The following is a 25,216-nucleotide window of genomic DNA, read 5'->3' as shown; positions in this document are numbered from 1 at the left end:
GCGCACTTCCACCAGCCCTATCCCTGTTGCAAAAGATCCTTATCGAAACGGATGTATTAATGCCTACAAACAGCTCAGCGTAGCCCGCTTTCTCTAGGCACAACCTCTGTGAACTTTGGCTATGTGGGAATGCCACATTGCAGCCCAGTTACCCCGACTCAGATGCATGAAATCCAACATGACCCCATCCACCAGGTACAAAATACTCTCCCCCTGGTCTACCCTTTTAATTTAGGATTGTAGTCACCTGTGTTGAACTGATTAGTTAATTAGAAGAGTGCTAACAAAAGGGACTACAGACATAAAATGAAGAGGGAAGACCAGGAGCAGAGTATTTTGTACCTGGTGTAGATGTGCCTGAGAGGTGTACAATCCTGCATCGCCCATACATAGAAACATAGAATTTGACGACAGATAAGAACCACTTGGCCCATCTAGTCTGCCCCATTTTAAACATATTGTTACCTCAACCCTTATTGATCCTTACTTCTTCTGAAGGATATCCTTATGTCTATCCCATGCATGTTTAAATTGCTCTACTGTCTTAGCCTCTACCACCTCTGATGGGAGGCTATTCCACTTGTCAACTACTCTTTCCGTGAAGTAATTTTTCCTCAAATTTCCCCTGAGCCTACATCCCTCCAGTTTCAGAACATGCCCTCTTGGTCAAATACTTCTCTTTCTTTGAAGAATGTCTCCTTCCTTTACCTTGTTAAAACCCTTTATATATTTGAACGTTTCTATCATGTCCCCTCTTTCCCTTCTCTGCTCCAAACTATACATATTAAGATCTTTTAGTCTTTCCTGTTACGTTTTGTGGTGTAGACCTTGCACCATTTTAGTTGCCCTTCTTTGTACAGTCTCTAATGTATTAATATCCTTCTGGAGATATGGCCTCCAGAACTGAACACAGTATTCGAGATGTGGACGTACCAATGACCTATATAGTGGTATTATCACTTCTTTCTTTCTGCTACTGATTCCTCTCCCTATGTAACCAAGCATCTGACTTGCCTTCTTCATTGCTTTGTTACAATGTTTACTTGCCTTTAAGTCACCTGCAATAGTAACTCCTAGATCCATTTCCATTTCAGTAGTTTCCAGTATAGTGCCATTAATACTGTATTTAGCCTTTGGATTTTTGAGACCCAAGTGCATGATCTTGCATTTTTTGGCATTAAACTGTAGTTGTCACATTCTTGACCACTCCTCTAGTCTACCTAGATCATCAATCGTTTCTTTTACCCCTCCTGGTGTGCATATGCTTGGTTGCAGAGCGAACCGAGGGGTCTATTTACTAAGCAGTGTTAGGAAACAGAGTGAAATGTGATAAGAAAGTGATAAGGTGCCAGCCAATCAGCTCCCAACTGTCATATTTCAAACACAGCCTGTGAGATGACAGCTGGGAGCTGATTGGCTGGCACCTTATCACTTTTCACTCTGTCTCCTAACACTGCTTAGTAAATAGACCCCCGAGTATGAAAACACACAAGAGACGCCCCACAAACTGACTTGCGTTCAACTCCTCATTAGCACCTCCATTTTCCATACTTTTGTTTATCATTATTCATATTATAGAGGGAGATTTATCAAATCTTGGATAGAAATAAAGTATCAACCAATCAGCTTCTAACTGTCATTTTCCTAGCACAGCCTGTAGAATGTCAGTTAGAAGCTGATTGGTTGGTAGTTTATCTCAATCCACTTTATCTCTTTCCAAGATTTGATACATCTCCCCGATAGAGTTGTAGATATTAAAATTGGAATGATGGTGGAAGTATATATAACGTAGCAATTTTTTACAGCTATGCTGATTTGCTCCATTGCACCTCCATAATGAGTGATTAACATTTTTATCCTATAGCTAATATTATGGGGAAATAGACATGTAATACTACCTGAATTATTTTTTATCATGCATTGTCCTGAAGGTATCATTTATATATGCTGTCTTTTCTATTTCCAAAGATACAGCAGATGGTGTTTCGCAGGAGCTCTTCTCAGCAGGCCTTGTGGACGGTCATGATGTAGTTATAGGTAAATGACATTTCTTTCTTGGAACTATTACATGATTACTTTAGCATTTCATGGAAATAATTACATTTAACCTCCCTCATATCTCAGTGTAATCCACCAGCAGCAAACGCTGCCATAGGATGTTGCGGTCTTGAAGCACAAAACAGAAGGTGTTTCTTCAAACAATGAAACATGCATTAGCATTTATACAGTAGTCTAATTATTGCGCCCATACGCCTGACTACTGGGCTGCTTTGCTTCCATCAAATGTCGCAACCTTATAAAGAGTACGTGTCTTTGTAGGTTTCACAAGCAGCTAGATAGGTTAATCGTCCCATTAATCTTGATTTTTTTAGTCATATAATTCAGCTTTTACTGCAGATATGGAAGAGTTATTTTAAAATGGTAACTTTAACCTTTTTGCTGTATTTTGCTTTGAAAACAGAGCGGTTAGTAGCTATAGTACACAGCCTCTCACATCCAGTAACAGAACCATTGAGGTAATTGTTTGAGCAGCTTGCCTTTTAGTGTTATTGTGACATCCATCCTCCAGAACAGTGTTGTCCTAAATAATGTGACATTATTAGTAATGAAGCCATTGGAGAAAATATTTTGTAAGTGTTTTTCTTACATTAGCAGTCTATTATCGCTTTGCAGTGTTTCGTTGTTGTTACTGTTGTGTTCTGTTCTTGTTATTCAGATATGTATGTAAACCCGATGATTTGACCATCCCAGTTGTCCCAGCATTAAGGTCCCTAAGACCCTTTACCCATTATCCCAAAAGATAAAAAAAACCACAATATTCAAGTAAAATTTATTGAATAAAAGACTAAAAAAAATATGATCTGATGTAGTTTAAATTGAAAACAAAATCTTTCCTTCTATGAGATAATTGTGGTCCAAATGGGGGTTAAAAAACATTACAAATCCCTTTCAAACATGACCCAACAACATAATATAAACAAACCATGTGAAATAATGTTGATATTCATTGGAACTATCTCTGGCCGGCATATAATTAAAGCGACCAACGTGGAAAAAAATTTGCTATTGGCTGATCGGATTAAGGGATTCCTGACTATAGTTGTTCTGTTTAAAACAAAGACTTGAACTAGAGAAAAAAAAAATCAGCCTTCACCTTGTGAAACAAGTCTAGATGCCTGTTTCCGATATACCAGGCTTAAAAATCGCAAGTTTGGTCATTTGCATATCATATTATTCTAGGACCATATTAAGTCATTCTCTGTCATTGGCTGTATATGCAGATAATGGGAAAAGAAGGTCATGGAAGGCTGAGAGGCATATAATGGTGGAAAGACATTCGTAAATATGTAAATTTAGGCCTAAGTATCCTATTTTTCACTGACTCAGCCAGAAGAATCAGAGGCCACATTGAAGGTTGTACAATTTCTTTAGGTTTGGGATGAATTTATGCAAAGAAACACAGATGAGCATTGTACGAATGCTGTTAGCAATTTTATATTTTCCCTTACAGCATGGCCGTATACAGTTTTGATTTTCAATTAATAATTCAAAGTTTACAAAGTTCCCTGTGTGTTGGATAGATGCAAAAATCTTTTCCAACACATAATCCTGCAGTATACAGTTCTGCAGCCAGGCATTCTGGATAATGACATGCAAATACGATCTCACAGTGTGTCACATTCACTTCTGTTCACTGTGGCTTGGATGCCTTCAAGCTTGTCCCTGCTACATAAAACAACTTTTAAAGCCTAGCCGAGGGTATAGATATGCAGGGCCAGCAAACCTACTTGCTGACAGCTGTTTAAACCTCCGTGTGGAGTCGATTGCTCGTTTTGAGCTGGGAAACGGGTCTTGGACTTGTTCCAGGTGCAAAGGCATGACCATAGCACAGTACGGGGTAGCCTGTAGCTACTCAGCCTACAGAACAAGCCTATCTCTTTTCTACAGATGGGTTCTGGTGGAGACTGGAGCAATGGAGCTGTGGGGGTATGGGGGCAACAAAAGCATACTAATGAGGCATAAAACTCAACAACACGTCCTGTTCTCATCATATATTATCATCTTCACCATTAGGGTTGTTTTGCTTCCACAGCCAATGAGGCACAGAGTAGGCTAAGTCTAATTTTGAGAGTGAAAACAAAAAATAAATTCCTCTTAGTAAATGTTGTTTATATGTGATACATAAATAGTATGTTGTTTATGATGTTTTATCTCCCATGTTTATAGGTTTGTGTCTATGTAGTAATTTCAAAAAGATAGAAACCAATTACTTTCAAGGCCATTTGTGGTCAGCACCAAGGCTATGGTTTATGTGTATTTTTACTACTTGCAATAGAGACAGTATAATAAACCATGCAAAGACCAAACCTTCAGATACAGGGATGAAAAGTATTTGTTCTAGATAATGTCTAGTTTTATAAGAAGTGAACCAGAGAGAACTGGATAATAGTGGTGCCAGAATGACTGAGACACTCAAGGAGGTGCAGCGTATCACATGTTTCATAAAAGTATACATCTTATTCACATCGCAGATGCAGCGAAACAACACACACAATATACTAAAGCCGCTGGGCTGCAACTTTAACTGCATAGGAATTAGTTTTAAACACATACAAAGTTGCAAATGTGCATATATATATATATATATATATATATATATATATATGTGTGTGTGTATATACTATGTATATATGTATACCATCAGGGCATCTTAACAGAGGAGGGGAGCCCGTGTGCACTCCCCGTGCGGGGCCCCCTCCTCTCCCCCTGGAGGCCGACAGCCAATTGATGCGGCTGGCCAGCCCCCAGAGCATTAGTAGGCTCCGGGCACTAGAGTGTGCCCAGAGTCTACTGCGCATGCGCACAACGCAGGAAACATGGCCGCAGCGGCCATTTTCCAGCGTTCTGTAGACTCTGGGCACTACAGTGTGCCCGGAGTCTACTGCGCATGCGTAGAACACCGGAAAAATGGCAACATTTCCCGTGTTCTGAGCAGCTTCGACACCTGACGCGGGACCACGGACAGGTAAGTTAAAAAAAATATGGGTGCAGGGTGTGCGGTGCGGGGCCCCGCACAGACTGCACCCATTATGGATACGCCACTGTATACCGTTAAATTTTATGTTTTTATAAGGACTAAGGATCAAATAGGGTTGAGGTTACCAAAAGCTTGGTGACACCATCCAAGGGGGTGACACCAAAATAGCAGAGCTGCTGTGCTATTTTGGTGTCACCCCCTTGGATGGTGCCATCTGGTGCGGCCCACAACCCTCAACCCCCTAGCGCTGCCACTGCACTGGAGTATACTTGTCTACTTTTTTTTCTCCCCTTGGAGAGAAACACAGATGACTTGCTGATGACTTGTGATGGTGGGGCTGATCACTCCTCATCATTAGACCCCACACCCTCACATCATAGTACCACAAATTGCTGGTTTACGAAGAGGGGGCGGGGTCAAAATGACATGATTCTATCCGAAGGTTCCAGTAGAGTAGATAAGTACTGTATGCACTAGAGTTCATTTTGTTAGAAGCCAACTAGCCTTCTAGTATGTCTTTGGAGTGCTGAAGGAAACTGGAGCAACCGGAGGAGAACCAAATAAGCACTGTATAGAGCATATATACTCCATTCAGATTGTGCCCTGATTGAAATTGAACCCATGCCCCTAGCCTTGTGACGCTGCAATGCTAAACACTGTGCCACCAGCCGTTTCTGATTGGCTGAATGTAAATTCCCCTCTGTAGCTTATAGGTGCTTTCTTATTTAATTGTGCTTTATATGATTATGTGAAAGTATCCAAATGAATTTTTTTGCTACTTTTATTCATATGTAATAACGAATATTTCTCCTGCTGTATTATCACTTTTTTCAATTAAACCAAATAGAAAAAAGACTTTCCTTGTACAAGAAATAACTTTTATTGTAATCATTGATTGTACTACTGTAGTTGGCTGTATAAGTGTACCTGGGACTATGTATGCCTGACATACTGTAAATCTGTCGCATTGCTACTGATGATGTAGATCTGGATGTATCTTGTGATTCCTAGGCCTAAGCATTTGGGTGTAAGAACACTATTTTTTACATGCGGCTTTTAGAGCTTCATTTTTGAGCGCACACGCGGCCAATACACCATCAGCTGCCTTATGTGTACAGATGGATACATATGTGTGCATGTGTGGTATTTTAATATGATCAGTATACTGTACAAATCAAAAGTTGGCTCCCTTGAGCTCAGGAATACAGTATGTTAATGGCTTTACTACCTTTTTTTATCATATACTGTAAGATGGATATAACCTGTGCTTCAGGGTTTGCTGATAACAAGGAACATTTGTTGAGTTGAATTACCTTCTGTGCTGTGTGATGATAACATACGGTGCTGATATATGGTTACTAAAATACAATAATCAGGCCTTTCTAGAGCAATGCAGTAAATACATTTTCACAAACTATAGGCATAGCATTGTTAATACCTTGAAACAAAACTCAGCTTACATTCAATCTTGTGTTTAGCAAATGCCATGATAAATGAGTCAGACAGTGCTGTAAATGGGCTGCTGGTTATCAGATAACTAGTAGATGAACTAGCCTGCCATTGATCTAAAACTGTCACAATTAATTTTCATTTCACCTCCAACCTATAATGTCAATGTCACCCATCTGAAGAATACCAGCATTGCTCTTCATTACCTTACTAGGGAAGGATTTTATAGCCGACACCTGGCCACATGCGGCACGATCCTGGCTCTTGCCTAGAGTGGATAGCCAATTAGTGACACACATGAGTGGTCAATATGGACAGACCTGCTCAATAAAGCTGTGAACTAGTACAGTACCATTCATGAACTCCTAATTATTTATTTCAAGGCCCCTTTCTCTTTTTTTGTTTTCCAAGACCCCCCTCCCAAATATAGAAATAACACTGTTCTAAAGGCAGGACATACTTAAAAGCTAGAAGTAGCTCAAAAACTGTGTTTATTTGGGCCCCTTATTCTCCAAACATCTATAGGTCTTTAACATCTGGGAGTAGGAAGAGGGACACTGTTTCACGTGGCCTTGCAGTGCGCCCCATTCCCGTCACTCTGGGGTTGTACCCAGCGCTCCCTGAGCTGCACTGTCCCCAGGCTCACCCCTGTACTATTTAGATGCTGTGTGCATGTGCATAGCATTGATTCACCCACTGATAAAGTACAAACCAACCAACTTCTGTCATTTTTCAACAGGTTATAAAATAACAGTTAAAAGCGGATTGGTTGGTACGTTATTACTTTCTCTCTCTCCACTTTGTCTCTTTCTAAGGTTTGTTACATCTCCCCCTATGACTGTTGAATTAATTGGCCCTATCTTCTGTTAAATATGCAATCCTCGATCGTCAGTGATGGAAGTGAACAGCTGAATATCCAGAATGTGGACCGGGATGCAGTCAGGAAGCCAACGGTCGCAGTGCCGACTGGTGGCTTCCCGACTGTCTAATCCCGGCAAGGTACTAATGACAGGCATCGAAATCCCGACGCCTGTCATTAGACCTATGCCGGGAGCCCAACACCCGGCATACCTATCGAAGGTAAGCCGGGCGCAGACAGCCACGGGGGAAGGGAGGGTTAGGTTAGGAGCTCCCGGGGGGACTTAGGGTTAGGCACCCCCCGGGAAGGTTAGGGTTAGGCACCCCCGGGGGGAGGTTAGGTTTAAGCAACCCTCCCGGGAGACTTAGGTTTAGGCTGCGGGGAAGGGGGAGTTAGGTTAGGCACTTAGGGGGGATTAGAGTTAGGCACTCAGGGGGGGGTAAGGGTTAGGCACCCCTAAAGGAGGGTTAGAGGGTAGAATAGGGTTAGTTGTACTTACCTTTTTTTTGCCATATTTACAGATACATATATAAACCCGAGAGTTCATGTGGGCATTATACAAAGGTGCAGCAGTATATAGTGCTGGAAATTTGGTGTTGATCAGGGTTGTGCGGAAAAGGTAGACAAGGGAGGCAGTGCCTCACCTGCCATACACTTGTTACTCCAGAGTTTTGACTATAAAAGTGATTAGAATAATACAAAGAAGATATTTATAATATTTTCTTAATATTTTTATTATAATTTTTATAGTCAAAACTCTGGAGTATAACAAAGTATATTACATATCACAAGGAGAAAAAGTGTGTCACTATTGGGTGCACTAAATTAAAACATACCTTTTAATTCAAACATCTAAAATTCACTCCACTACATATAATATACCATTAGAGAGCAACATATATAGCAGAGATCAGGAAATATATTATAATATTGTAAATATTAAGTGTGCTAATACATAATATTCAATCGGAAAACCTACTCCATACTAGAGGAATCTGTCCCAAGGGAGGCATTTTTATGTGCGATATATAAATAAAGGAGAAATAAGAATTTGCTATTATAAGCTCTCAATTTCTATACCATGTTCTCCTTATGAATAAGGATCACATATATATATATATTAGGGGTGAGCGGGTTCGGATTTCTGAAATCCGAACCCCCCCGAGCCCCCCCGATCCGAGTCCGATCCGAATCAGGCTCGACTTTTCCCGCCTGACTCGGATCTGAAATCGAGGCAAAACGTCATCATCCCGCCTTCCGAGTCTCGCGGGTTTTGGATCCTATATAAGGTACCCACGTCGGCGCCATTTTCTCACTCGGCTGTGGACAGTGAAGAGGGAGGGTGGGAGTTAGGGCTGTGTAGTGTAGTGTAGTGTAGTGCTGCTGTTGTCCACTACTTCAAAGTCCATAGGGGCTGGTTGTGTTGTGCTGTGCTGCTGTTGTTAATAGGGGCTGTGTCCACTACTTCAAAGTCCATAGGGGCTGGCTGGACTGTGTTGTGCAGTCAGTTCTCCATAGGGGCTGTGTCCACTCCAAAGTCCTGTGCAGTGTCCCAGTCCTAAAGGAGTGCTGCAGTGTTGTCCAGGGGGTGCTCTGTCCATCAGGGGTGCTCCCCCCAAGTGCTAAAAAAATAATATATTTTCTGTGTTTGTGAATTGTGTGCGCAGTAGCCGCACGTGCATCAACAAAGTAGTGCCAAGCGTGCGCCTGTGTCATCATAAGTAAAGGGCCGGCTGGCTTGACCGTTAAGGGTGCTGTAACCCCCGAAAGTACACTCCAGTCCAAACCAAAAAAAAAATTATTTTCTGTGTTTGTGAATTGTGTGCGCAGTAGCCGCACGTGCATCAACAAAGTAGTGCCAAGCGTGCGCCTGTGTCATAAGTAAAGGGCCGGCTGGCTTGACCGTTAAGGGTGCTGTAACCCCCGAAAGTACACTCCAGTCCAAACCAAAAAAAAAATTATTTTCTGTGTTTGTGAATTGTGTGCGCAGTAGCCGCACGTGCATCAACAAAGTAGTGCCAAGCGTGCGCCTGTGTCATAAGTAAAGGGCCGGCTGGCTTGACCGTTAAGGGTGCTGTAACCCCCGAAAGTACACTCCAGTCCAAACCAAAAAAAAAATTATTTTCTGTGTTTGTGAATTGTGTGCGCAGTAGCCGCACGTGCATCAACAAAGTAGTGCCAAGCGTGCGCCTGTGTCATAAGTAAAGGGCCGGCTGGCTTGACCGTTAAGGGTGCTGTAACCCCCGAAAGTACACTCCAGTCCAAACCAAAACAAAAATTATTTTCTGTGTTTGTGAATTGTGTGCGCAGTAGCCGCACGTGCATCAACAAAGTAGTGCCAAGCGTGCGCCTGTGTCATAAGTAAAGGGCCGGCTGGCTTGACCGTTAAGGGTGCTGTAACCCCCGAAAGTACACTCCAGTCCAAACCAAAAAAAAAATTATTTTCTGTGTTTGTGAATTGTGTGCGCAGTAGCCGCACGTGCATCAACAAAGTAGTGCCAAGCGTGCGCCTGTGTCATAAGTAAAGGGCCGGCTGGCTTGACCGTTAAGGGTGCTGTAACCCCCGAAAGTACACTCCAGTCCAAACCAAAAAAAAAATTATTTTCTGTGTTTGTGAATTGTGTGCGCAGTAGCCGCACGTGCATCAACAAAGTAGTGCCAAGCGTGCGCCTGTGTCATAAGTAAAGGGCCGGCTGGCTTGACCGTTAAAGGGTGCTGTAACCCCCAAAGTACACTCCAGTCCAAACCAAAAAAAAAATTATTTTCTGTGTTTGTGAATTGTGTGCGCAGTAGCCGCACGTGCATCAACAAAGTAGTGCCAAGCGTGCGCCTGTGTCATAAGTAAAGGGCCGGCTGGCTTGACCGTTAAGGGTGCTGTAACCCCCGAAAGTACACTCCAGTCCAAACCAAAAAAAAAATTATTTTCTGTGTTTGTGAATTGTGTGCGCAGTAGCCGCACGTGCATCAACAAAGTAGTGCCAAGCGTGCGCCTGTGTCATAAGTAAAGGGCCGGCTGGCTTGACCGTTAAAGGGTGCTGTAACCCCCAAAGTACACTCCAGTCCAAACCAAAAAAAAAATTATTTTCTGTGTTTGTGAATTGTGTGCGCAGTAGCCGCACGTGCATCAACAAAGTAGTGCCAAGCGTGCGCCTGTGTCATAAGTAAAGGGCCGGCTGGCTTGACCGTTAAAGGGTGCTGTAACCCCCGAAAGTACACTCCAGTCCAAACCAAAAACAAATTATTTTCTGTGTTTGTGAATTGTGTGCGCAGTAGCCGCACGTGCATCAACAAAGTAGTGCCAAGCGTGCGCCTGTGTCATCATAAGTAAAGGGCCGGCTGGCTTGACCGTTAAAGGGTGCTGTAACCCCCAAAGTACACTCCAGTCCAAACCAAAAAAAAAATTATTTTCTGTGTTTGTGAATTGTGTGCGCAGTAGCCGCACGTGCATCAACAAAGTAGTGCCAAGCGTGCGCCTGTGTCATAAGTAAAGGGCCGGCTGGCTTGACCGTTAAGGGTGCTGTAACCCCCGAAAGTACACTCCAGTCCAAACCAAAAAAAAAATTATTTTCTGTGTTTGTGAATTGTGTGCGCAGTAGCCGCACGTGCATCAACAAAGTAGTGCCAAGCGTGCGCCTGTGTCATCATAAGTAAAGGGCCGGCTGGCTTGACCGTTAAAGGGTGCTGTAACCCCCAAAGTACACTCCAGTCCAAACCAAAAAAAAAATTATTTTCTGTGTTTGTGAATTGTGTGCGCAGTAGCCGCACGTGCATCAACAAAGTAGTGCCAAGCGTGCGCCTGTGTCATAAGTAAAGGGCCGGCTGGCTTGACCGTTAAGGGTGCTGTAACCCCCGAAAGTACACTCCAGTCCAAACCAAAAAAAAAATTATTTTCTGTGTTTGTGAATTGTGTGCGCAGTAGCCGCACGTGCATCAACAAAGTAGTGCCAAGCGTGCGCCTGTGTCATAAGTAAAGGGCCGGCTGGCTTGACCGTTAAGGGTGCTGTAACCCCCGAAAGTACACTCCAGTCCAAACCAAAACAAAAATTATTTTCTGTGTTTGTGAATTGTGTGCGCAGTAGCCGCACGTGCATCAACAAAGTAGTGCCAAGCGTGCGCCTGTGTCATAAGTAAAGGGCCGGCTGGCTTGACCGTTAAGGGTGCTGTAACCCCCGAAAGTACACTCCAGTCCAAACCAAAAAAAAAATTATTTTCTGTGTTTGTGAATTGTGTGCGCAGTAGCCGCACGTGCATCAACAAAGTAGTGCCAAGCGTGCGCCTGTGTCATAAGTAAAGGGCCGGCTGGCTTGACCGTTAAGGGTGCTGTAACCCCCGAAAGTACACTCCAGTCCAAACCAAAAAAAAAATTATTTTCTGTGTTTGTGAATTGTGTGCGCAGTAGCCGCACGTGCATCAACAAAGTAGTGCCAAGCGTGCGCCTGTGTCATAAGTAAAGGGCCGGCTGGCTTGACCGTTAAAGGGTGCTGTAACCCCCAAAGTACACTCCAGTCCAAACCAAAAAAAAAATTATTTTCTGTGTTTGTGAATTGTGTGCGCAGTAGCCGCACGTGCATCAACAAAGTAGTGCCAAGCGTGCGCCTGTGTCATAAGTAAAGGGCCGGCTGGCTTGACCGTTAAGGGTGCTGTAACCCCCGAAAGTACACTCCAGTCCAAACCAAAAAAAAAATTATTTTCTGTGTTTGTGAATTGTGTGCGCAGTAGCCGCACGTGCATCAACAAAGTAGTGCCAAGCGTGCGCCTGTGTCATAAGTAAAGGGCCGGCTGGCTTGACCGTTAAAGGGTGCTGTAACCCCCAAAGTACACTCCAGTCCAAACCAAAAAAAAAATTATTTTCTGTGTTTGTGAATTGTGTGCGCAGTAGCCGCACGTGCATCAACAAAGTAGTGCCAAGCGTGCGCCTGTGTCATAAGTAAAGGGCCGGCTGGCTTGACCGTTAAAGGGTGCTGTAACCCCCGAAAGTACACTCCAGTCCAAACCAAAAACAAATTATTTTCTGTGTTTGTGAATTGTGTGCGCAGTAGCCGCACGTGCATCAACAAAGTAGTGCCAAGCGTGCGCCTGTGTCATCATAAGTAAAGGGCCGGCTGGCTTGACCGTTAAAGGGTGCTGTAACCCCCAAAGTACACTCCAGTCCAAACCAAAAAAAAAATTATTTTCTGTGTTTGTGAATTGTGTGCGCAGTAGCCGCACGTGCATCAACAAAGTAGTGCCAAGCGTGCGCCTGTGTCATAAGTAAAGGGCCGGCTGGCTTGACCGTTAAGGGTGCTGTAACCCCCGAAAGTACACTCCAGTCCAAACCCAAAAAAAAATTATTTTCTGTGTTTGTGAATTGTGTGCGCAGTAGCCGCACGTGCATCAACAAAGTAGTGCCAAGCGTGCGCCTGTGTCATCATAAGTAAAGGGCCGGCTGGCTTGACCGTTAAAGGGTGCTGTAACCCCCAAAGTACACTCCAGTCCAAACCAAAAAAAAAATTATTTTCTGTGTTTGTGAATTGTGTGCGCAGTAGCCGCACGTGCATCAACAAAGTAGTGCCAAGCGTGCGCCTGTGTCATAAGTAAAGGGCCGGCTGGCTTGACCGTTAAGGGTGCTGTAACCCCCGAAAGTACACTCCAGTCCAAACCAAAAAAAAAATTATTTTCTGTGTTTGTGAATTGTGTGCGCAGTAGCCGCACGTGCATCAACAAAGTAGTGCCAAGCGTGCGCCTGTGTCATCATAAGTAAAGGGCCGGCTGGCTTGACCGTTAAAGGGTGCTGTAACCCCCAAAGTACACTCCAGTCCAAACCAAAAAAAAAATTATTTTCTGTGTTTGTGAATTGTGTGCGCAGTAGCCGCACGTGCATCAACAAAGTAGTGCCAAGCGTGCGCCTGTGTCATAAGTAAAGGGCCGGCTGGCTTGACCGTTAAGGGTGCTGTAACCCCCGAAAGTACACTCCATCCAAACCAAAAAAAAAATTATTTTCTGTGTTTGTGAATTGTGTGCGCAGTAGCTGCACGTGCATCAACAAAGTAGTGCCAAGAGTGCGCCTGTGTCATAAGTAAAGGGCCGGCTGGCTTGACCGTTAAAGGGTGCTGTAACCCCCAAAGTACACTCCAGTCCAAACCAAAAAAAAAATTATTTTCTGGGTTTAGCCGCACGTATATATCAAATCGATATAACATAAATGGAGGACCAAACTTTCTCCGATAAAAATAAAATAGAGAAAGATCAAGAACCAATTCCTCCTAGTGCTGAAGCTGCTGCCACTAGTCATGACATAGACGATAACATGCCATCAACGTCGTCTGCCAAGGCCGATGCCCAATGTCATAGTAGAGGGCACATACAATCCCAAATGACAAAGTTCAGGAAAATGACCTTGAAAAAAACATTTAAATCAGCTGAAGAGAAACGTAAACTTGCCAATATGCCATTTACGACACGGAGTGGCAAGGAACGGCTAAGGTCGATCCCTAGTATGTTCATGACTAGTGGTTCAGCTTCACATGACGATGGAAGCCCTCCTCCCACTAAAAAAATCAAAAGAGTTAAGCTGGCAAAAGCACAGCGAAGAACTGTGCTTTCTAAGAAGATATCACAAATCCCCAAGGAGAGTCCAAGTGTGGTGGTGGTTGCGATGCCTGACCTTCCCAGCACTGGACGGGAAGAGGTGGCTCTTTCCACCATTTGCACGCCCCCTGCAAGTGCTGAAAGGAGCACCCACAGTCCACTTGCTGATATGCAAATTGAAGATGTCACTGTTGAAGTACAACAGGATGAGGATACTGGTGTAGCTGGCGCTGAGGAGGAAGTTGGCGAGGAGGATTCTGATGGTGATGTGGTTTGTTTAAATCAGGCTCCGGGGGAGACAGTTGTTGTCCGTGGGATGAAAAAGCCCATCACGATCATGCCTGGGCAGAAGACCAAACATTCCACCTCTTTGGTCTGGCAATATTTCTATCCAAATCCGGACAACAACTGTCTTGCCATATGTACCATATGTAAAGGTGAAATAAGTAGGGGTAGGGACGTCAACCACCTAGGAACATCCTCCCTTATACGGCACCTGCAGCACGTTCATAAAAAGTTACTGTCAAGTTCAGAAACTTTGGCTAAGACCGTAAGCAGTCCAGGGACACCTAAATCCCGTTGTCCTGTTGTATCCAAGCACCTGCAAACCACACCGTCAACTCCCTCCTCGTCAATTTCCTCCTTAGTCAGGATCGGAAGTAGTCCTGCAGGCCATGTCACTGGCATGACTGACTCTCCTATCCGGGATTCCTACGGAGGATCCTGCATTGCTACACCTACTGCTGCCGCTGCTGCTGTTGCTGCTGCTGGGAGTCGTTCATCATCCCAGAGAGGAAGTAGGAACACCACTACTTTTACTAAACAATTGACCCTCCAACAGTCCTTAGCGAGGAGGATGAAGTACGACAGCAGTCATCCTGAAGCAAAACGTATAACTGAGGCCTTGACTGCTATGTTGGTGTTAGACGTGCGTCCGGTATCCGCCATTAGTGCAGTGGGATTTAGACAATTGATGGAGGTAGTGTGTCCCCGGTTCCAAATCCCGTCTAGATTCCACTTCACTAGGCAGGCGATACCGAGACTGTACAGAAACGTCAGAAAAAGTGTCCTCAGTGTCCTGAAAAATGCCGTTGTACACAATGTCCACTTAACCACGGACATGTGGACAAGTGGAACAGGGCAGACTAAGGACTATATGACTGTGACAGCCCACTGGGTAGATGTATCACCTTACGCAGCAACAGCAGCAGCGTCACCAGTAGCAGCATCTCAGAAACGCCAGCTCGTTACAAGGCAGGCTACGCTGTGTATCACCGGTTTCAGTAAGAGGCACACCGCCGACAACCTCTTAGAGAAACTGAGGGAAATCATCGCCCAGTGGCTTACCCCACTTAGACTCTCCTGGGGATTTGTGATATCTGACAACGCCACCAATATTGTGCGGGCATTACATCTGGGCAAATTCCAGCACGTCCCATGTTTTGCTCACACAATAAACTTGGTGGTGCAGAATTTTCTGAAAAGCGACAGGGGCGTGCAGGAGACGCTTTGGGTGGCCCGAAAAATTTCTGGCCACTTTCGCCATTCAGCGACTGCGTGCCGAAGACTGGAGCGCCAGCAAACACTCTTGAACCTGCCCCGCCATCAACTGAAGCAAGAGGTTGTGACGCGGTGGAACTCAACCCTCTATATGCTTCAGAGGATGGAGGAGCAACAAAAGGCCATACAAGCCTATACATCCACCTATGACATAGGCAAAGGAGGGGGTATGCACCTGACTCAAGCGCAGTGGAGAATGATTTCCGTGTTGTGCAAGGTTCTCCAGCCCTTCGAACTTGCCACACGTGAAGTCATTTCAGACACTGCCAGCTTGAGTCAGGTCATTCCCCTCATCAGGCTTTTGCAGAAGCAGCTGGAGAAAGTGAAGCAGGAGCTAAGACGGAGCGATTCCGCTCGGCATGTGGGACTTGTGGACGAAGCCCTTCATTCGTTTTGCCAGGATTCCAGGGTGGTCAATCTGTTGAAATCAGACCACTACATTTTGGCCACCGTGCTCGATCCTAGGTTTAAAGCCTATGTGGTGTCTCTCTTTCCGGCCGACACAAGCCTGCAGAGGTGCAAAGACCTGCTGGTGAACACACTGTCAGCTGAAGCGGAACGTGACACGTCAACGGCTCCTTCTTCATTTTCTCCCACAACTGGGGCTGCCAGGAAAAAACTTAGGTATCCTAAGCAACCCGCTGGCGGTGATGCAGGGCAGGCAGGACCAAGTTTGGACATCTGGTCCGGACTGAAGGACCTGGCAACAATTTCTGACATGTCTACTGTCACTGCATATGATACTGTCACCATTGACAGAATTGTGGAGGATTACATCGGTGACAGCATCCAAGTAGGCATGTCAGACAGTCCATACCTGTACTGGCAGGAAAAAGAGGCAATTTGGAGGCCCCTGTACAAACTGGCTCTATTTTACCTGAGTTGCCCCCCCTCCAGTGTGTACTCCAAAAGAGTGTTTAGTGCAGCCGGGAACCTTGTCAGCGAAAGGCGTAGGAGGTTGCTTCCACAGAATGTGGAGAAGATGATGTTCATCAAAATGAATTATCAGCTCTTCCAGGGAGACCAGCCTCCAGAAGGTACAGAGGGACCTGTGGTGGTGGATTCAAGTGGGGACGAGTTAATACTTTGTGAGGATGAGGATGTACACACTGAAGAGGGTGAGGAATCGGTGGATGAGGAGGATGAGGATGACATCTTGCCTCCGTAGAGCCAGTTTGTGCAGGGACACATTAATTGCCAGCTTGTTTTGTGGGGGCCCAAACGAACCAATCATTTCAGCCACAGTTGTGTGGCAGACCCTGGCGCTGAAATGATTGGTTTGTTAAAGTGTGCATGTCCTGTTTATACAACATAAGGGTGGGTGGGAGGGCCCAAGGACAATTCCATCTTGCACCTCTTTTTTTTCTTTGCATTATGTACAGTTTGGGGCCTAGTTTTTCTAACTGCCATCCTGTCTGCCACTGCAGTGTCACTCCTAGATGGGTCACGTGTTTGTGCCGCCCACTCGTGTCGCTTAGCATAGTCATCCAGCTACCTCGGTGCAACCTTTTGGACATAAAAACACTATTGTGAGGTGTGAGGTGTTCAGAATAGACTGGAAATGAGTGGAAATTAAGGTTATTGAGGTTAATAATAGCATAGGAGCAGAAAAACTTACAAATTCTGTGATTTTAGCTGTTTTTATGCTTTTTTTCAAAAAAATACAGATCCAAAACACAAAACCCAGAACCCAAAACACGGAAGGGTGGTTTTGGCAAAACCAATCCAGATCCAAAACACGAAGAAAGATCCAGATCCAAAACCAAAACACAAAACACGAAAAGTGGCCGGTGCACACCCCTAATATATATATATATATATATATATTTCTATATCAGAGCCGTAACTAGACTTTTTGGTGCCCTCTGCCAGAGAGAGCATTGGCGCCCCCCCTCCCATTTTTTAAATAGGGACATAATATAGTGCACCTGAAAAAGCGCCATGGCCTCATGGGGAAGGGCCAGGGAAGAGATAGGGGAGGCCAGGAGATGTTGGGGATAAAAGAAGAGGAAGCTACAAGTGAGAATGATAATAAACAGGAAAATTGACAGGCCCAAACAGCGCCCCCTGCCCTGTAGTGCCCTGTGCCGTGGCACTGGTCGCACTACCCTAGTTACGGCCCTGATATATATACATACCCATGACAGTACTGGTGGGCAATTTCCATAATATTTAAGATATCAATAAAGAACATATTTTGAACCTCATATCTGTGTTTAATTTAAAAGGACATATGAATAAACAATAAATACTTACCCCACATATATTAATGATGACGTGCAGACTAATTTATATTTTTGAATTGTGAAGAAGACAATTTAAAGACACACGTTTTTTTCTAATATTTTAATAATTAGAATCTTAGATTTCTTTTCCCACTTTATCTATATATATATATATATATATATATATTTTTTTTTTTTTTTCTTTTTAACTCACTGGTATATTATATGGAATTGATTGAATTTTAGATGTTTGAATTAAAAGGTACACTACCATTCAAAAGTTTGGGGTCGCCCAGTCAATTTTGTGTTTTACATGGAAACTGACTTTTATTTTTCAAATGAGTTGCAAAATGAATAGAACATATAATCAAGACATTGGTAAGGTTAGAAATAATGATTTTTATTTGAAATAATAATTTTGTCCTTCAAACTTTGCTTTCGTCAAAGAATGCTCCTCTTGTAGCAATTACAGCATTGCAGACCTTTGGCATTCTAGCTGTTAATTTGTTGAGATATAATCTGAAGAAAAGTCACTCAACACTTCCTGAAGCACCTCCCACAAGTTGGATTGGCCTGATGGGTACTTCTCGCGTACCATACGTTCAAGCTGCTCCTGATTGCGCTGGCCACTCTGGCCACTCCATTACAGACAGAATACCATCTGCCTGCTTCTTCCCTATATAGTTCTTGCATAATTTGGAGGTGTGCTTTGGGTCATTGTCCTGTTGGAGGTGGAAATTGGCTCCAATCAAGCGCTGTCCACAGGGTATGGTATGGCGTTGCAAAATGGAGTGATAGCCTTCCTTGTTCAAAATCCCTTTTACCTTGTACAAATCTCCCACTTTACCAGCACCAAAGCAGCCCCAGACCATCACATTACCTCCACCATGCTTGACAGATGGCGTCAGGCACTCTTCCAGCATCTTTTCACTTGTTTTGCATCTCACAAATGTTCTTCTGTGATCCAAACACCTCAAACTTTGATTCGTCTGTCCATAACACTTTTTTCTAATCTTCCTCTGTCCAATGTCTGCGTTCTTTTGCCCATATTAATCTTTTCCTTTTATTGGCCAGTCTCAGATATGGCTTTTTCTTTGCCACTCTGCCAAGAGGCCAGCATCCCGGAGTCGCATCTTCACTGTAGACGTTGACACTGGCGTTTTGCGGGTACTTTAATGAAGCTGCCAGTTGAAGACTTGTGAGGCGTCTATTTCTCAAACTAGCGACTCTAATGTACTTGTCTTCTTGCACAGTTGTGCACCGGGGCCTCCCACTTCTCTTTCTACTCTGGTTAGGGCCTGTTTGTGCTGTTCTCTGAAGGGAGTAGTACACACCATTGTCGGAAATGTTCAGTTTCTTGGTAATTTCTCGAATGGAATAGCCTTCATTTCTAAGAACAAGAATAGACCGTCGAGTTTCACATGAAAGTTCTCTTTTTCTGGCCATTTGGAGAGTATAATCGAACCCACAAATGTGATGCTCTAGATACTCAACTAGCTCAAAGGAAGGCCAGTTTTATAGCTTCTCTAGCGAGCAAACCCATTTTCAGCTGTGCTAACATAATTGCACAAGGGTTTTCAAGGGTTTTCTAATCATCCATTAGTTTTCTAACGCGCTTAGCAAACACAATGAGCCATTAGAACACTGGAGTGATGGTTGCTGGAAATGGGCCTCTATACACCTATGTAAATACTACTTTAAAAACCAGACGTTTGCAGCTAGTATAGTCATTTACCACATTAACAATGTATAGAGTGTATTTCTGATTAATTTAATGTTATCTTCATTGAAAAAAACAGTGCTTTTCTTTCAAAAATAAGGACATTTCTAAGTGACCCCAAACTTTTGAACAGTAGTGTGTATTTTAATTTAGTGCACCCAATAGTGACACATTTTTTCTCTTTGTGCTATGTAATGTAACTTGTACCGTATCCAGTGGTAGCACCCCCTTAGCTATACTGACATAAACTAAATAATTGGATAACAGGGGTATCTTCATAATTTTATAAGTTACATAGGGACCATAGGAACACCTGTGCGATAGGAATGTGTATCTCTATACCGAAGTATAACAGTAAAGGCTCTGTCTTACCTGACCGCACATTACTGGCGTTCCCACCACTCCCTGAGATCCCGGGATGCCCCCAGAGACTCTTCCCGCATTGCTAGCTCCTCCTCAGTGACCTAGAGCCGGGCAGTGCACAATAACATCACAGTAGAGTGCATGGCTTCCGGTCACCGAGGAGGAGCCGGCATTTTGGTGTCACCCCCTCAGAGTGAGACACTCGGTGCGGTCCGCACTCCCCGCATCCTCCTAGTAATGCCACTGTACTGCAGTGTCCTATTGTTTTAATTTTAAGTTGTTATTCCTCTCTTAAAACCGACATTATAGACGTTTATGCCACATCTGTTATTGGAATGGGTATGACGTCCTGGCTGCTGAATAGCCACCATTCTTATCCCGACGTCGGCAGATCCCGACAGGGCAGGTAAGTACCGTATCCCAAACCCTTTCCCCCCTAACCCTAACCCTCCCTTAGTGGTGCCTAACCCTAACCTCCCCCCCTAGTGCCTAACCCTAACCCTCCCCTCTAGGGGTGCCTAACCCTAACACCCCCAAAAAACCTAATCCTAACCCTGCTATGCTCCCTAAACCTAACCCTCCACCTCCGTGGCTAATGTTAAGGGTGCCCCGGACTTACCTCGTTCGAGCTGGCGTCCTTCAGTGTTCTGGCGTCAGGTTTAAGGTGTCAGTATTTCCATACCTATCTTAAGTCCCTTGTCTGGATTTTCTTGTCGGATCCCCTTTTATTAATCTACTTCAGTTATTATTGCTGAATCTTGCATTTTTTTGCACTGTTGTATGCAATTCCACTAATATAATAGAACTCATATTTTGCATGGTATATAGGTGAATTCAAATTTTGGTTTAAAATAGGAAAGTCTTACACAAAAACAAATAAATCCATGGAAAGGACAGTCTTCATTCCGCACCTTTGATTTACAGTAAGATAAAGAGCATATTATTATTCCACATGTGAAAATGACAAACTGTATGGTATCTACACATTGTCTGAATCAGTAAAATGGAATATTTGTCACAATATACCAGATAGCATTGCTGTAATTGGAAGGTCATGGTGAGAGGTTCAGACCCAATCGTTTTATACAGCAGTGCTTGAAATCTGATATGTGAAACATAAATTGTATTCAAGGATCTCATGTTTTCATTCATATCTAGGTGACTGCAGAAAGTGTCTTTTTGGGTTTTCATAAATTGTTACATCGAGGCTACATAGAGATTTAGAAGCAGTTTTCTGAGCACCCACATTGCCAACAGGGATGCCATCAGAAATGGAAAGCAGCGCTACTCGCCGCGAAGTGCATTCCAGGCACCCTGCTAGTCAAAGGCAGGGGCTCTGGGGCAACGAAGGTGCCTCCCCGGGCAACAACGCCGCTTGCACACCCCTCGCTACAACCCTGGAGGTAGAGGCACAGATGGCAGAGGGGGAGGCAAAGATGGTGAGTGGAGTCACAGATATGAAGTGGCAGCAGAGGCACAGCTATGGGGAGGCGGCTGAGGCACAAATGGGGAAGGGAACAGTGAAACACATTTTAATGGGGACGAGGGTAGAGTCACACATGATAATTTCTCAAGTGCCTCAGTGCTCCAAAGCAACTGTACTGTCCCACATTGCCTTCTCCTGAAGAAAGCTGATCAGGTGGGGCACCTGAGAGGGGACGTGCCTTCATTGTTATCTGCCCCTGCTGCAGACACCGATTATCCTGGCACAAACTGTTTGATCCTGAGAATCAGGTCATGATCATTGGCACCACTGCCCACCCACACACCCCATCTCCCTGTGCCCTATATAGGTGTATCACATACAGAACAGTGGTTCTCAACCTGGGATACTACCGTGTTTCCCCGATAATAAGACACTGTCTTATTTTTTTTTTTGGTCAAAAAAACTCCATAGGGCTTATTTTCGGGGTAGGGCTTATTTTAATTAACATTGACAGCAGTTTCAATAATTCAATACAACGCTTTACTTTATTTTTTTTCCTGTTTTTCTCTACTCTCCTCCGTGGCGCTGCTGTAAATTATGCTGCCACGCACGCCAGCTGCCGTGCGCACACTCTGAGAGAGTGAGACGCTGCAGCTGTGATTGGATGCCACTTTTAAATCTTTAACAGTGGCATCCATTTCATGCGGGGGGCGGAGCTAGGGGCATTTTAGTGTAGCGCAGGGACCGGACAAAATGGGGATTTTGTTAGGGCTTATTTTTGGGGTAGGGCTTATTTTGGACCGTTTTTCAAAATTAAGGGTAGGGCTTATTTTCGGGGTAGGGCTTATTATTGGGGAAACACGGTTGTACTACAAGGTTTACTCGCTGCTACCTTCAGGGGTATTTGAAAAAATGTCTGCAATGGAGGGGTGGGTCCAGGTGATAATTAGTGTTCCATTCATTATGTTAATTAAAGGGGGCCGAGTGATCTCTCAATCAAAGCCAGTGTCAGAACAATCATGGATGCAGGTGTGCTGCAGCTTCGGGGCCTGTAGGTGAGGGGGGCTCCTGAGTCCTCTTCTGAGTGGCTCATCTGCATGTTCAGCATAGGCTACAGCGACATCATTAGACACCTACCTACATTTTGTTATGGCAATGCATTGTTCCTTAGAGTGGACCTATCATTTACACACAGTGAAGGCCTCTAGTTTTTGGGCAAACGCAGTACGTCTCAGGTTATAATTAACCAGTGACATTGCTGAGGCTAATTGATAGTCTAAACCCAATGATTGCACACGACTGGTCTCTTTTCCTGTATTTTTGCTAACACATTTGTTTGCTTGTTTTCATAAGGTTAACAATTAAATGGAGTAAATTAAAGTAACTTACCGCATACAGAGGCTGATATAAAAGCTTATTTTCAGACTGCACAATATGCCCCAATTATTCCTACACATCCCTTCCCAGGGGTATACTGAGATTTATACTGAGATCCATCTTGATATTTAAATTATTGAATTAATTCAGAGTGATAACCCACCAGGACATTTTATCCTCTTTGTCTCTATGGGGCCTATTCATCAACACTAAAATAACGTTTTTAAGGACATTTTCCTTAAATAACGTTATTTTGGTATTCATGAACAGACTTAGCACAGGAGATATCACAGATATCTCCTTGCTAAGTTCCCCTGCATTAATTTCCACACTCCCCATACATTAGTATGGGGATGTGAAATTGTGGTATTCATCAAATTCCGAAAAGTATGAATTTTCGGAATTTGATGCAGTTACTATTCGCCACTGTGAGGTGGCGAATAGCAGAATTGACTTACCTGTATCCACGTGTGCAGGTCTCCCGACGAGTCCCCCCGGCGCTCTGCTCCGTCCTCAGGCTCCGGAGGCTGGTCGAACATGTGTGCTCCCCAGCAGAGCACAAGAAAGTTTAGAAAAAGAAAAAATATATATATTTTTTTCTAATCTGTCATGTGGTCTGCTGGGAAACCACATGACAGACCAGCAGGACGGAGCCGGAGGCTGCTGCGCGGACAGGTAAGTCGGGGGGGGGGGTTGGGAGGGTACACTACCTTAACGCATCTGTAGGCAGTGCTGCGCATGCGCTGGTTTTACAGATGTAACAGCGCATGCGCAGCACTGTTTCCAGATGCGATAAGGTAGTGTAGGCAGGGAAAAGTATCTATTTCCCGAAAAGCTGTTATCGCAAAAATGACAGCTTTTCGGAATAGATACTTATGGAGAGGTGGAATGATGAATTCCACCTATAATTAGGTAGAACTCCATGCGAGTTCTAAACCTAATTATCTCCATCAAATTTTTAGGTTTAATGAATAGGCCCCTATGTCTGTACAAGTGTGCTGTAGGTCTATCCGTTTGTAGATAAACTAATATAATGAAATGTAATAGACCATTTAAATGTTTGATGTCTAATGTGCCCCGCTTTAGAAGTACTTTGTGTTCCTCTGTCCACAATATAAGGTGGATGACAAATGAATTCATACCAGTGCTAGGGCTACATATCATACCCCTTTCCCCACATCCATTCCCATGCCAGCTGAGATGCATTTTTACAACTCCTTTTGCTTAGAAAGATGAGATGGGGTTGAGGTAGGTGTGTAATAAGTGCAATTAAAGTACAGTAAGTGTGTCATGCAAAACGTGTCACATGCTGACCCTAGAAAGATGCACACATACAGTACTTGACCTCTGATTGGATGAATGTGTCTATGCTGTTTCCAGTTACCAATGAACCACACTGTGTAATAGCAACTCTGCATTACAAATTATTTTTATTTCAATTAGTTTTAGCTTTAATCAAATAATAACTAATATTTTTGATTATATTAACTGTTAAGGCCATCCTGAGATAGCGATTACAGAACTGGTATACTATACTTGTTAAATAGTCCTCTCATGCAAGCATTTGTAGAAATCCTGCATTTATACCATTGTCATTATAGAGACAAGAATCAACCAGTCAAATGATCCGCTGCCTACATAGCAAGACATACATTGATGTGCAAAGTCTGCCTCATTACTCTCCAGAGGAAATGTCTCCCTCCACAGACTTTTTCCCTTGTCATCAGTCATAGTAAATGCATGAGAAACAGAAAGGCCCTGCGTTACAAGCATGATTAGGAGGAAACTCATGCCCTGTCTGATTTATTCATTTATGCCATAGCTCACTAACGTTCTCCAGTATACCTACAAAGAATCACCTGATAAATTATCTTCCAAAGATATAGTTAATTATTTTATCAGTGATGTTGGAATTCCAATTAGTTTAGGCCATATACGTACTACTGTTTTTATCTGTCCTTATTTCTGGTTTCTGACAGCTGGTACAAAATGTCCATGTTCGGAATATCAAAGTGAGACTGTTGACATGGTCTGAATGTCAACATTCAGTATGTCGACATGGATATCTTGTCGACATGTCAGATGTGTGCATTCACAATGATGACACTGACATAATTAATGACATAATGTTGACAATTATTTGCCCATTGAATTTCCTGTACTAGGATCCAAACCTTCTGGTGTACAGAACTGTACACTCTACTATTTATATACAGATATAGATATATAATATATATATATATATGTATGGGGGTATATGAATGTCAATGTTATATGTTATGTGTGTGTACCATTATTTACATTCTATAATTAATAAAAGTTCAATTTTATATCGATCATAACTACATAGAGTGCCCCCACAAAAAAGTCTTCATTTCTTCCTCATTCATCATATTGTACTTTCTGACTTTGGGGAGCACCGCCAACATCTAATTGTTACTCACCAATATTGGTAGCAATATTCTAGTCAGTTGGCATCTTACACCATTGTTTCTTTCACCACACCAATTTTTGTTCATTTTGAACAATTAGGTGTGGTCCCGAGCATCGTTGATATTTCCTTTTGTTTTCCTGTGCGAACTCCAAGAATAACTTTTATGTATAATGTTGACATTGTCAGAATGTTGACATT

General features: G+C 43.5%; 1 protein-coding gene across 1 annotated transcript in view; it reads left to right on the top strand.

The window, feature by feature from the left end:
* STK39 (serine/threonine kinase 39) overlaps positions 1-25,216 on the top strand; it is a 451,027-nt gene that overhangs the window by 361,282 nt on the left and 64,529 nt on the right. The window contains exon 16 of the mRNA XM_088474896.1: positions 1,969-2,037. Within this exon, the coding sequence (XP_088331022.1) occupies positions 1,969-2,037 (69 nt within the window). The remainder of the gene's footprint in view (positions 1-1,968; positions 2,038-25,216) is intronic.

This window comes from Taudactylus pleione, unplaced genomic scaffold, assembly GCF_031769625.1.
Source record: "Taudactylus pleione unplaced genomic scaffold, aTauple2 ptg000156l, whole genome shotgun sequence".
Lineage (NCBI taxonomy): Eukaryota > Metazoa > Chordata > Amphibia > Anura > Myobatrachidae > Taudactylus > Taudactylus pleione.
Note: the sequence above shows the minus strand (reverse complement) of the source record. Positions and strands in the feature narration are given on the sequence as shown.